Genomic DNA, 14,377 nt, shown 5'->3' on the forward strand with positions numbered 1-14,377 from the left:
TTCTTCCAAATAAGAGTTGGGTATGGTAGTGTAAAGAGCTGAAAAATCAAATTTTCTTGAACAAATGCGTTTAGAAGAATGTGGTGAAGATTAGTCAGAAGCTCTTAGGAGTTCTTTAAAATCCACTTATTAATTTTACTTCTTGAGTAACAGTTTCATAATAAGGCTGTAACCCAGATTTCCTACTTCTAAAATGGTAGTGACAAAGGTTTTGTTTAACAGCTGGACTGAGCTATAGGCTATTACACAAACACCAATGCATAGTGTCCTGGTTACGACCTAACACCTGTTTTTCTCTTCTGATATAGAACATAACTCCTTAACTATATTCATAAATATATAAGAACACAGGCATGCATACAAAGCATAAATTAATTGAAACGAGGGTCAAAATGTAAATATTAGGAATTCCTGACAGGAGACCAAAACAGCACAGCAACGGAAACACATTTATTAGGCTTATAGTAGGAAGTAGTAACTACCGTTTCATGACTCTGGTATGTCTCGGATAAGGGACATAACCTAAAGCGTTAAAGCTCAACTGAATTAAAGGGAGACGTTGAGAAAAAAATTGTTTAAAGAAAATATCAGATCCCAAATTCCGACAGCACTGGATGTTCACTACTAAGAATTTTAAAAAAAATGGAAGTCTGCACGGGTGACGAAGAAGATGTCCATGCAACCACGGAGAGATATGGCCATAAGGGATATTGTAGTCTTATCGCCTGTAGCAAACGTCTCGATGTGAGAAAATATCAGATTTTCAACATAATGTGTTTATGCATCTATGGTGATGTATTAACCGTGACTTTAGTGATATAGGCCTTTTAACACAATGATTGTCGTAGTGTTGATGACGTTTGCTTTCAGCAAACGCATTGATGTGAGAAAAACACGACGATATCAACATACGAAGCTGGATGGTATATCAGGTAACATAAACTTTGTGTACATGTCAAAACAAATTTAAATTAACATGAAATCGGCACTGCTTAAAAATGAACACAAGTTGATCAACATTTTGAACTGCATGATTCATGGCTTCACTGACACACGCCGACATACCCACTACCAATGTGTTACCACGGACTTAGATCTATCTCCGTGGTGTCATCGCCGTCTTATGCACCACGATCATGTCAGAGACTGGAAATGGATGTAATGAAAATTACAACTTCGCGTAGGGAATTGCTTCATTCAGCGACAGAAAACATGCAATGGTAATTCCACATGTTATCATCAACAGTTACATCCGATATGGAAATAAACTGGTATCATCGTTATATCCTACTGAATGTATTTCTTGTCATTAATTTTGTCTATACATAGATACCCACGCACTGCAAATTTAATACTAAGAGTATTTTAAGATAACTATGCTCGTGACAAAACCAACAGTAAACATTACACCTATAGAATTAAATGAGGTTATCTAGAGCAAGTAAGGTTCATGACCAATATTACAGATAAAGCATTACGTCTTAACAGGATGAACACTAAACCGGTATAATAAACAGCGGAAAAGACAAGGAATATGTCCTCGTTGAAAGAAATTTGTGAGGGTCTTCCACTGGACCCCCTTCCACCTAGGAGAGAAAGAGACGAATCTGTGCCACACGCTCCCGTGAGGACACCCGATCTCTCCCCTGAGGAACAGAGGGTATGTTGATTAACGCAGATATACATTTGTTCGTCCATTTAGAGTCATATTCACCTTAATTTCTTATTTGCAGAAGACTATATCGGAATGCTTAATTACAATATAGATACCCCACCAGTAAAACCACCTTTATTTTACTGTTTTAACTGTCTTTCCGTTCCTAATCTAGCAACATCATCGACCACTGTTTCTTGTCACTTAAATATCTACAGTTCCTAAACATCTGACTATGTACAGCTCAGACAACTCGATCACAGCCGATGTTATATCCTCCTCCCCAACATCCACATCTCCCATGGAAACCATCCTACCATCTGTTTCTAGCAATATCATCTCCCATGCTGATCACCAACTATACCGACAACATCTCCGTCTTCAATCGGTTCCAATTGCATAGAACAAATATATCATCTTTTACATCTACTGTCAAATCTTTAAACTACCTCATCATCTAATAAGGAAGTAACAACGACCTGCATTTAAGTTCGCTAGGAGCTAGGAAGGTGTTTTATCTTTGCACATCCGATCGGATGAGTCAACCGAGGATGACTTGGTGAAAGATGAGCGTTTTTTTCCCGCTGTGCTTTCTTACCTGTTTGTGTTGTAAACGCTAACAGAAATCACATGGATCTTTGGCATAAAATTATAAAACTACTAATCAATCGTTAAATACATATAATTACAGTTAGCGCTGGAAAACTCGCTGCGATATTTCCCGCCCAATCTACACGAGACGCTGGCACCAGAGTTTGCTGATGAACTACAGAATTATGGACATATATACATGTACCGATTCCTACCTCAGATTCAAATGAGGTACCTTTGTTATACAACGTAACAACATCAGATTTCGCAATTACAATTAACCTATGTATACAGGGTCTTCTAGATGTATTAAGGAAGATCCGATCAAAGCTCCAGAAATGTTACAGACTAGCTTGGCAGTTTAATGTTTTTGATATTATTTATGACCAATATGTGATGTTCTTCAATGTATTTAGCATTTTAATGTGTAACACATGTGGCAAAGGCGTATTTGTCTTCCCAAACAAGATGTATGCAACGGATCATTCTGATCGGTGGCTCTGTTTTGGAATTTCTGAAAGTCTTATATTATTCTTATAAATTATTGTCAACGGATATTTCATTGGTACATTTGTGAAACATTTTGATATACTTTTTTATACAGGGCTTTTCCTATCGGGGAGATCCCAGCTAGAAATAGACATGCGGCAGCTATTATGCATATGATTTTAAACAACCTTGACCCACGTGTGGCTCAATTCCCACAGGAGTTAGTGACATATGGTGGAAATGGACAGGTGTTGTCCAATTGGGCACAGGTATGAGGTCATCATCCCTCTACATGAAATTTACACCACCGCCCGCGATTTAGATTTGTAACTTTTATTTGTTTTATGCTCTATGTATGTGATGTAGTTTATATAAATTTTGTGTCTAGATAAAGGGACAAGTTTCCTCGAAAATTTGACAATTCGCTTGTCCGTACTGTCGCTATTACTTCATTGATCATATATATATATATATAAATACATACATGTAAATAACATAATGACACGGTGGGTACTATTTTGAAATAAGAGTTCGTTATGAGTTTTGTTTCTGGCGATCATACGAGATAAAATGGTACTAAAACATGTATTATAAAAGATAAGAATATCAAAGGTGTCATTGCTACAGAAAAAACATTTATTACATGAACCTTTTCGCTACCTGCCAGTTAAACAATGAACTTGTTGGCGTTGGCATTCAAAGGATGTGAATGTCAGTTGGTTAAGAGCAATTTCAGTTTAGAAGTTTAGGGCTTCTCGCTGAATTTGCCTTTGTTCAGTTAGCAACCCCAATTCCCAGGATAACCAGCTAACATTTGATAATGGTACAATGGTATATATATATATATTACGAGCAAGCTTCTGTCTCCTTCTTAGTTTTGGTTGGTGATGAAATACTTGTCGGAGATGACAGACGATCAGACGTTGGTAATGAATTCTGGACATCCCCTTGGCCTGTTCCCTAGTAGTACATCAGCACCCCGATTGGTCATTACCAATGGCATGGTATGTTGAATATAGAAATGGGTAATTCATTGTAAAATACAACCAAGATGTCATTACTTGTAAATACACTGTCAATGTCGTCAGCGTACAAGATCAAGATTATCTTATCTGATCAGAAAGAGAAGGAATTGATATGTCTTTAGAATAAACATTAATCCATGGTAGACGCCTTTTTCCTGGTGCTTGCTTAAAAGTTTGAACAAATCAACAGCAACAAAGTTTAGCGTCTAAGTTCATATGTGTTCAGTTTCTGTTTTAATATCCATTTAAATACGTTGTTACATTATTTAAAATGTAATAAATGAACCAATACTTCAATAGGTTATACCAAATTACTCATCAAGACAGGATTACGAGAAGATGTTTGCACTAGGGGTCACGATGTAAGTTAAAATTTCTTTGTTTGTTTAATTGACAATTAAAGAACTACAGCACATGGTGATAAAAACTTCTTTATATTAACTATTGCAGTAAAAAGAGAAAGGAAAACATAAATGCACAATATTAACCCGAATTACCCTGCCGACAAGACTTAAATTCATGTATAGCTTAACTAGCTCAATCGTGCCATAAAGAACTTGATGAAAAGGAGTTTAAACTGAAATCTCTTGAACAAAAGAACAGGTCTGGAAGTGAAAACCCGACCTTAACCAAAAAAGAACTAGCATTTTCTCATTTTTATACTTACTAACACTCTGTTCAATCTATATCTCTATCCATGGACACGACACTATAAGGAAATGGGAGTCAAAAAGTTGACGAATCGACCATATAATGGCGAGGACATTAACAGTCGTGTCGTATTTAACAAACAAAAATTCTAGTATACGAGATATGTATACTGGAGTTTATTGCAGGTTTTATTTCGGTAATACCTTACTTTGTATTATCATTATTTTAAGGAGTCTCATTGCAAATCATTCATTTATTCACATTTGTCATAGTTACAAAATCTTACACATATTTGTCGTGTGCGGTGGTATAGGTATGGACAGATGACTGCTGGTAGTTACTGTTACATAGGACCACAGGGGATAGTTCATGGTACCACGGTAAGCTGACACTGCAAAGTATACTAATTATCAAATAAATAAAACAAAACAAACCAAGCAACAGATACACTATAGATGTCAAGAATCAAAATTACGTGGGTACAATTATCCTTTTCAGATATATCTTAATAAATCTAATTTCACACGTTTATTTTCCACACTTAATTAACGAATAACTATCATTTTGAAGCGTTACACGTGTGCTTTTTTATTGTAGCTTACTATTCTTAACGCTGCAAGAAAACACCTAGGTATAACGGACATGGCAGGCAAGGTAAACATACAGGTTTTAATATTAACATCTATAACCGAAATACTTTCAAAGGTATTATAGTAATTGCAAGCAAAACAAATTTTGTCATAAATCCAACTCGTTTAACTTCCAATCTCCTTAAACTGCAAATTCTAGTACATTTGTACTTCTTACTAGCTTTTAAAATTAGGTTAATCCCATATCCTATAAAAGAAAAGTTACTGATGTTGAAGAAAGTTGATCAGAATTCTCAAGTGACCTTTTCCAATCGCCCTTTGTCCATCGTCGTTTAAGTCTTTTTAATAACCACTAAGCCAAGGATGCTGATATTTGGCATGTAGCATGCTGCGATGAATGGCTACCAAGTTTGTTCAAATGGATAATATTTACCTACTTTCAATGTCACAAGGGTCAATTGTGATAAAATCAATAAATGGTATCTTCTCAATTTAAATAATAATATGGCAGTTTGCTGGCATAGGCATATTGGGCGAGATTGACACCAGAGGTTGGTGTATGGAGCCACAAAATTAAGAATTGACTAAGGTCTTATTTTTTTTCTCGATTCCCAGACATAAAATCAAATGCTCTTATGGAACGGTCTAAAAGTGCTTTACAAAATTTATGAGTTTCCTGACCCCTGGGGAGGGGATTAACTTAATTTATACGTGTATAGGGAAATAACCCTTTCGCACATGATTTGTTAAATTATCATTCCATAGAAATAATACAAATTTAGACCTATCAGTGCGCATGGCAATTTAATGATATGCACATATATACACTGACTGGCCCCAAGAGCTGATGGGTGATGCCAGAAAAGATCAAATTAACTGAAACTTCTTTTTAATACCTAGAATTGAAAGAATCAAATACTCTACATAGACGAAAGAATCTAAGGTGGGTTTTTTTTTTTCAAAATTTGCATTAAACAGCAATCGAAAATAATTTAAACCTGGTTAGAGGTATGGGTATGGAATGGCAGATTGATAGTAATCAATAGAAATCACTCGAAGTGACTGAAATATTTTTTTTCAATAATTCAGGTGAGCGTTACGGCCGATGGGTCTTGTGATGATGTTAATTTACGGCTTTTACTTCATGATGTAGATCATATAGATATGACTGTGGTCGTTATGTGATTTATACTCCTTTTTAGCTTCGCATAATTTTTCTTTTCATTCTCATGCTATGTGCAAGTGTACTAACTGTTTACATGCTAGGTATTTGTCACATCCGGACTCGGAGGAATGAGCGGGGCCCAGCCCAAGGCAGCGGCTATCTGTGGCTGTATTGGACTTGTGGCAGAGGTAATCGAAACACTGTAAGGTAGTCATTCACCGTCAATGCAGTAAATGTGTCAAAAATAAAATGGTTCCACCTCCAGTTTTGGGAACATATGATTCTTGGGCAAGACCGACATTGAAGATTTACATGGTATTTTTTGTTGATGAAGTCAAAGATAACTGCTGCAATACGAAGATAATTTCCTTGTACGTTTTCAATAGTTGTTGTCCTTAATTATTTTAAACGTTGAAGTAGAATAAATTGTCCCGTTTCAGGTCAGCAGAGAGGCATTGGATAAACGATACAAACAAGGCTGGTTGATGCAAGTCACCGACAACCTAGACGAATGCATGGCGATCCTTCGTCAGGCGCGGAAACAAAAGAGAACTTTGAGTTTGGGCTACCATGGAAATGTCGTTGACATATGGTAATGGAATTACTTTTTAGAAATGTATTGTTGCTTTGTATTCAAATGTAAAATAAATGTATACTTAGCTCCATTATAAAATGGTAAAAGAGGCACACCTTTATAAGCGTGAGGAGATGAATCCCATTACATTAATAACGTCCATGTAAAATGACTTCCGTTTTTAAATAATGTCAGTTATGTAGCTCTCGTGCGTTCCCATTTTAAATCTAGCTTTGTATTATTCAAAAAACAAAATAAATAACTTTGAAATATACATGCATATAAACTATCCAATGATGAGAGTTCAAGAAATTGTTGGATATTTGTAGTTGTACCTGGTTCTGATGAGATCGATTTTTTTATATGAAATTACCAGGGAGAGATTAGTGTACGAATATGAGAATACTGGAGATATGTTAGTGGATCTTGGGTCAGACCAGACATCATGCCACAATCCATACCTCGGCGGATACTACCCTGTACAGGTACGATCTGGTGTAATCGCTTTATAGATCCAAATCTAACCACACAGCGTGTTTTTGTATAGATATTTTACATTATTCATTGGTTGGAATGTCCGCTTACGTCTGAGTATATAAACAGCTGTAATGATGTTCTCTGTTTTATCGATCATTCCTTTTACCATGGCTAGTTACAGTATCAATTACAATGATGTATGTCATTTAGCATGAGAAACATAAAAATAACGTTATCAATTTGAATTATAATGTATTGAAAGTAGAGGCAAGTATTGTCATTTAATATAATTAGACCTTTATGATGCAAGTAAAGAAACTCTTAAATAAGCGTAAATACGTCATTCATCTGTACCTATTCTTCAATTTTTCGGTCTCTAAACAGGACGACTAAACCATGGTCTTTAATCAAAAGTATAACTGAAATGAATCCATGTTATTCGTAATCGTGGAGTGGAAGCATTTGCCAATAATGCCTGTGCTGTCATGTATATTACTCTGAATCTATCAGTGTGCGATATATTTCGTCCTAGATTTCCTATGAGGAAGCACTGACTACCATGCACGAAGATCCTATACGATTTAAAAATCTGGTCCAAGAAAGGTAGTGTTTTAAAATATTTATAAATATAGTTACTACGTTGCCTGTTTGGTCTTGTATACCTTATGTCGATGGACTGTTAAGTCTACATTTTGATCTTTAATGACGTTGGGTACATGTAGGCTGTATATACTATTGTGTGGTCCTGTATCACATTACTGGGTTGATCGTATGTTTAGACGTATGTATGACCTTGTATGAAAGAGTTGATGGAATCTTGTGTCTGTTGATTTGATTGGGCTGATGAAATGTAAACTGTCAATCTAGAAACTCGTGTAGTAATTTAAATTTTGATTTACACCATGACCATCTTATTAATAGTCCAGCTTGTAACTGCTCTGCTGGACATGAAACAGTATCTCATTACTTTCTGGAACGTCCCCGTTATAACTACCAAAGAAATATTCTTTTCACTTCACTTAATAGATATAGCAATCATAACTATATTGGTGTAAACATTCTTCTTCGTGGCTGTCCTGATTGTGGTGGGCCTACAAATAGACAAATACAAATGTACTTATTTGTTTGGAAAAACCCATTGTTTTAATCTTTCTATGACTTAAAAAGCCAAGATGTTCAATTAAATTAAATTAATGAATTGATATTACTCTTTGTGGATTCCAGTTGAGCAAGTCCAACTATTACATGTATAAATAAATTGTACTCTTTAAATACTTTATAAAGAATTTGCTATTCTTCACTCTTTACCACTTGTTGTCAGCAGGGACCTGTGCAATATACTGCACATGGACTTTTGGTCTGAGTCTGCCAATTTCTGATTATAGAAATTGTATATATATGCTAAATTAATGTATTTCTAATGTGTACACGTACTTGTTTATCTGTGTATGTGTGTAAGGCGTGTGCAAGATATTTTGTAAGAGTTACCCCCCTTTAATGATATTAATTTGTTTCTCTTTTCTGTGTTTATTTATTTTCCATTTCTTGTCAATCTATGATTCATTATTTAATTCATTACTCGGCCATGTATGGAGAGAATTTATATAGACATTGCCTGTTATTCAATCCTTTTGACTTAACATCATGTTAATAAAATTTTATGAAATGAAATGAAATGTTAAGACTACAGTTTGGTCCTGTATGACTTAGTTAAGTCATTACAGACGGTTGAGACTAATGTATTGTCCTATATGACATTGTTTGGTTGATCGAATGTCATGCCTGTTGATTGTTATTGGGTTGATGGATTGGTAATGCTGCCGTTTGGTAGTGTATGGTATTTTTCAACAAAACTTGTTTGATATTGAGTTGGGTGTAACTTATCTCATATATATCTGTGTCTGAGTTCATCGGTACCTTTTCAGCCTTCGAAGACACATTGCTGCCATAAACAAGCTTGCTGACAGAGGGATGTATTTCTGGGATTATGGGAATGCTTTTTTACTGGAAGCCGACAGAGCAGGTACACTTTTCTTTAATAGATCCTTTCACCTTCACCTCATCACGCCATAATAACCATAACATGATCAGTTCGAATTTGGAATTATCATTGACTTTTCAAATTATGAACAAAGTGTATTCCAATCTCAGACTAAATTTACATGGGTGCGCTTGTTTTTGGTACTAGTCATTTAAGGAAACCACGAAAAACAATTAGTGGGAAATTGAATTAATGAAGTCGAGACATTGTCTTTGGTCAGGATGGCACGTCGATTTGTTCCCGTATCGAAGCTAATATGTTATGTAACATGTTAACATTTAAGGAGCTGATGTGGGTCGTCAACAGGGACTGAATGGAACATTGTTCAGATACCCTTCCTACGTACAGGACATCATGGGCGACATATTCTCTCTAGGGTTTGGTCCATTCAGGTAGTTACAGCAACGCTATTCGAATTTCTGATAAACGTTTGAAACAATGAACTATATTTCATTTCATGGACTGACCATGACTATCCAAGGTTTAATACCTTATATGTTTAAGCAAGTATCTTTTATATCTTACTTTCTTTCTTCAAATGTTTCTTTACAATTTTTCTAGCAGTACGTCAAGTTATGTCATTGCTTTTAATACTAATGATCAATAAAAAACGTCTTAAAAGAATCTTAATTCAAACTTTAAAATCTATGAAATAATGGAAAACTATGAACAAGAGAACGATTGATATGGATATTTCTGTGACAATACAAGACCAAATGTTCATGAAAAGCAAGCACATTCTGCTCTATAAACGAAACTCATTGTGTCTCTCTTGGTTAGCCATATCAAGTAATGTCACGTTCCCCAATAAGAACAACGTTGACATCATTTACATTTACAGATGGGTGTGTACATCTGGCGATCCGTCTGACCTTGAAAAAACTGACGAAATAACGACGTCGATACTGGAGGACATCATCAACAAAGGAGGTAGTCAGAGTAACTATGATACACTTTTGAAATTGAACAGTTAACATGTAGAGTGCTTTTTAACAAGACAATGAGTGTGAAAATATCCAATATTATTTCAAGACACGGTTTGTCATTTGACAATTTTTTTTTTCAGTTCCAGAAGGAATCAAGCAGCAATACAATGATAATATCAGATGGATTAAAGAGGCGAAAAACAACAAATTGGTACGACATTGCATGATACAAAACCATCAAACTACATAAATAAATCCAGCTATCTTGTTACGTAACAAATGTCTTACTAATTACTGACGGATGGCAATACCTTAGCTGTCTTTTTGCAATTTGCAAAACAGCGACTATATGAATTTGTATTTATAAGCAATTCACTATAGATGTAAGCATGGTGATGATTTCATCTGGTAAAAAACCCATTCCATACAATAATGCAATCCCATTGTTAAAAGTAGTCCAAATATACTGAAAAGTGTTATGCATCGTCATATTATTTTAGGTTGTAGGATCACAGGCGAGAATTCTATATTCCGACCAAAAAGGTAGGATAGCGATTGCGACAGCCTTCAATGACGCAGTGGCTGAGAGGAAACTAAAGGTATATATTTAATGTTTCATTTTTTTTCCCATTTGTAATATTCTGCCTTATATTACATGAAAAATAATACTTGTCGGTACATAGCTTTAATGAATGCATTCAAAAAAGGGAGAGGGCGTTTGGGGGTGGGGAAACAAAAACAAGTCACAGACAAAACAATATTCCTGTGTCCATGATACAAACGTTTAAGATTTCCACATAAAGCATGAAGTATTGATCATTCTGTGAATAGAAATATTAACGTGAATTAATAAGTTCAGATAACAATATAGTGTATGTTGACAGGGTCCAGTGGTGTTGAGTCGCGATCATCATGATGTCAGTGGTACAGACAGTCCATTCAGGGAAACATCCAACATTTATGACGGGTCAGCATTTACAGCAGGTAATTTATTCTAAACAAACAGACCGCAACCGTTTCCCATTCTATTCGGTTGTGGTTCACATGCTGTGGCGATTGTGTGTTATATTTATATTTGAAACTTTGCAAAGAGCAGGTTCAATTAAATGTTATAAATTCCAATTGATGACATACGTCATATTTTGCAAAATACATGAATATCCTTTATTCTAGCATGCTAATGGCCTAATAAATATCTCGCCCACTTGTTTATTGTGAAATTTACACTAGACCCATGTGAGATGAAAAAGGGTTGATCTTTTGTACGTTTGAACTTTCACCCCAGCTTGCTACTGGCCAAATGGCATGATCCTTTTTTCCATTTTTGTTCATGGTAAAGTCATTTCAAGCTGTTGATTTATTTCACTGCGGAAACCACGGAAAGGAGTAAAGGTAATTCCTTTGAAGAAACCTAAAACCCTTTACCTCAGCATGATACTGGTCGAGGATTTTTGGCTCATGTCCTTTCAGTTAATGAGAAGTCATTTAAAGAGAACGTGTAACATCGGACGGATCACGGACGGATCACTGACGGACTGGCGCCAAACCAAGGCAAAATCCATTGCTTACCCTGCAGGCTGGAAAAGCCTACATCACATGACAAACCAAAAAGTACAGATTTCTGTTCATGGATGTTTGGGATTTTTCATCAATGTCCCACACTGCCATTTGATTGCATGATGTACATTATGAATTGATCTTCATATTTTGTATTTGATGAATGTGTAAAGATATATCGTGAAATATGTGTACAACGTGTACCAACGATTTATAGATTTAATTGTCGTTTATGTTTTTTACAGACATGGCAGTTCAGAATGCAATCGGTGACGCATTCAGGGGAGCTACGTGGGTAGCTCTTCACAATGGAGGTGGTGTCGGCTGGTAAGTTAATTCAATGTAATATCACGGAAAGAAATAAAATCCCATTTACAGTTTTCACATGAATTGCTTTAAGTATGGAGTTTACGTATGCTGAAAGAAATTATGAGAAGCGTCATCTTTCAATGCATTCATGTGGTGATTTTATTTATGGCAAAATTTTCACTACTACATGCGAATTAAATTACGTCATGTCACTTAATAACAGGCTAATGGTTAAAACTGTGACGTCACAATAAACATTCACCAATGGGATGGTCTTCAATAAGACGATGTTAGCTGTATGATATGCTTCATTTGAATATATGTATATTTGTAAATTACCTAGAAATCTCACCTCCATGCGCTAAATAAAAATGATAACCGAAAAAGTCTTGTCATTGAATCCTTTCATAACCTTAGAAATACATGTACGAGACATCTTATTTATTACTTCCCAGTGTTCACACAAACAACTCATCCGGTTTTGAATACATATCCATAATAAACATTATTTTATAATCTTCCTGAATTCAAAATTTCCAATTTTTACCTTTTCATGCTTCATGGTTTTCAATTCCCGTACTTTGGGAACACTTTCATTCCTTATTTTGTACGTATTTTCAATTTTCAAATCATTATTAACCATTTGTCCGGTACATTATGTCTATGTAGCTGTGTTTAGAGAAAACTGTATTTCTATGTAATATAATCAGCGCTATGGGCACTATCGGCACGTCGAAAACTGTCGTAATGATAACTACTCGTGTGTCCTCTATGATCTAAACATTACATATATCGATAACTAAAGATGTTACTTTCCTGCAGGGGCGAGGTGATCAATGGAGGGTTTGGTCTTGTGTTAGACGGATCAGAGGTAGGGAAGCACATTAACAAAACGATTACTTCTGTAACAGACGGATTAAATCTTATTTCATCTTTGAAATATTAGCAAGTTATTCCAGCTCATAATCAATGCAATGAGAGTAAAATATGAATAAAAGATAATACGTATGGGGACCTTACTCATTATGGTAATTGTATTACAGTAGGTAAATATGAGACAAAATCTCCTGAATGATCATGAATTTCATTTCATTTTCACTTTACATGCTTATTTACACCTCAGGAGGTTCGCCAACGGGCGGAGCGTATGCTGGCCTGGGACGTGTCGAACGGAGTAAGTATTCCCACAAGGAAAAACAAAAAGAATGGATTCTTGTAGTTGGATGAATGCGTCTCAGAAGTATCCTTACAAGGTCAAAGATGTGTATTTAGGGTGAATCCTCAAAAAGTCAAAGAATGGGCTGTCTAAATGTAAGTGACCTCATATGATCGAAGAACTGACATTTGTAATGAACCTCTACATAAGATGGAAACAGGTTTCGGGTAAAACTTGTTTCTCCCATCCAGCATAGAATATAACGATGTATTTCAATTCCCAAAGCACTAGAAATTGCACTTTTGAAACTGTTTTACTCTTCGTAGGTAGCAAGACGGTGTTGGTCCGGAAATAATCGAGCACAGGAAACCATTTGTCGGATTATGGATGACAATCCAAAGTTGAAGGTCACATTACCGCACCATGTAGAAGACAAAACTATCCTTGATAAAGCTCTCGGCAACGCGTGACGTCATAGGCAATATGACAAAACAGTCCTTCAGAAAGAGTTTGCCTCCGTGTGATGTCGACGACATCTTGGTTCTTTTCCATAAAACCAATAAGACATTTGTTGCAATCGATGAAATCGCTCATTTCCTAATTACAAATAATGCATCCAGTTTGTAACACAATTGGCATTCAATGCAGGCACATCCTATCAATTTTAACCAATATCCACAACAAACAACTTCTAATACTCAACTCTGTACAGTGAGTTATGACCTGGATTACAGGTAGATCCCATTTTTTCTGCAAAATTTGTCTAACCTGTCGAAGTTCATCTGAGAAAACTTTCAGTCAAATACCATGCTTCCTTGTCTTTTGGTAAGTCAGAAAAAGTCATTTAAAGGTTTTAACGAATTTGACCCTTGTGACCATGAATATGGGCCAAGGTTATTGTGTTGGCTTATTTTTCAAACTTTATTAGACTTCATCTCAACAACCTACTAGCCAAATATCATGACATTTGGTTTGCTGGTTATTTGGTCAAGTGAGCTAAAAATTGGAATTAGACATGTAGATTGAAATAATGAATTAACTGTGTCAGCTGTTTCATCATCTTGGACTAACCGAATGTAGTAAGGGCCTAAATTTTGAAACTTAACTGGTGCCCGAGTGATCAGAAGAAATTGTCAAAATATAGATGACAAGGTGCAATTCTTGTCATGGTG

General features: G+C 35.6%; 1 protein-coding gene across 1 annotated transcript; it reads left to right on the plus strand.

Annotated features, from left to right (window-relative positions):
* The first annotated feature begins 1,534 nt into the window (after positions 1-1,534).
* On the plus strand, positions 1,535-13,675 carry LOC132550934 (urocanate hydratase-like). Its single transcript, XM_060215039.1, has 21 exons — positions 1,535-1,660; positions 2,346-2,476; positions 2,850-3,003; positions 3,610-3,738; positions 4,060-4,121; positions 4,724-4,790; positions 5,008-5,064; positions 6,267-6,353; positions 6,606-6,757; positions 7,116-7,224; positions 7,749-7,819; positions 9,142-9,239; positions 9,541-9,649; positions 10,099-10,187; positions 10,324-10,394; positions 10,684-10,782; positions 11,068-11,167; positions 11,986-12,067; positions 12,872-12,920; positions 13,173-13,223; positions 13,532-13,675. The coding sequence occupies exons 1-21, from the start codon at positions 1,535-1,537 to the stop codon at positions 13,673-13,675; spliced, it is 2,037 nt and encodes a 678-aa protein (XP_060071022.1).
* Positions 13,676-14,377: the final 702 nt, after the last annotated feature.

The sequence above is a fragment of the Ylistrum balloti genome, unplaced genomic scaffold, assembly GCF_031769215.1.
Source record: "Ylistrum balloti isolate Yb309-2 unplaced genomic scaffold, AGI_CSIRO_Ybal_v1 Utg369624, whole genome shotgun sequence".
Taxonomy (NCBI): domain Eukaryota; kingdom Metazoa; phylum Mollusca; class Bivalvia; order Pectinida; family Pectinidae; genus Ylistrum; species Ylistrum balloti.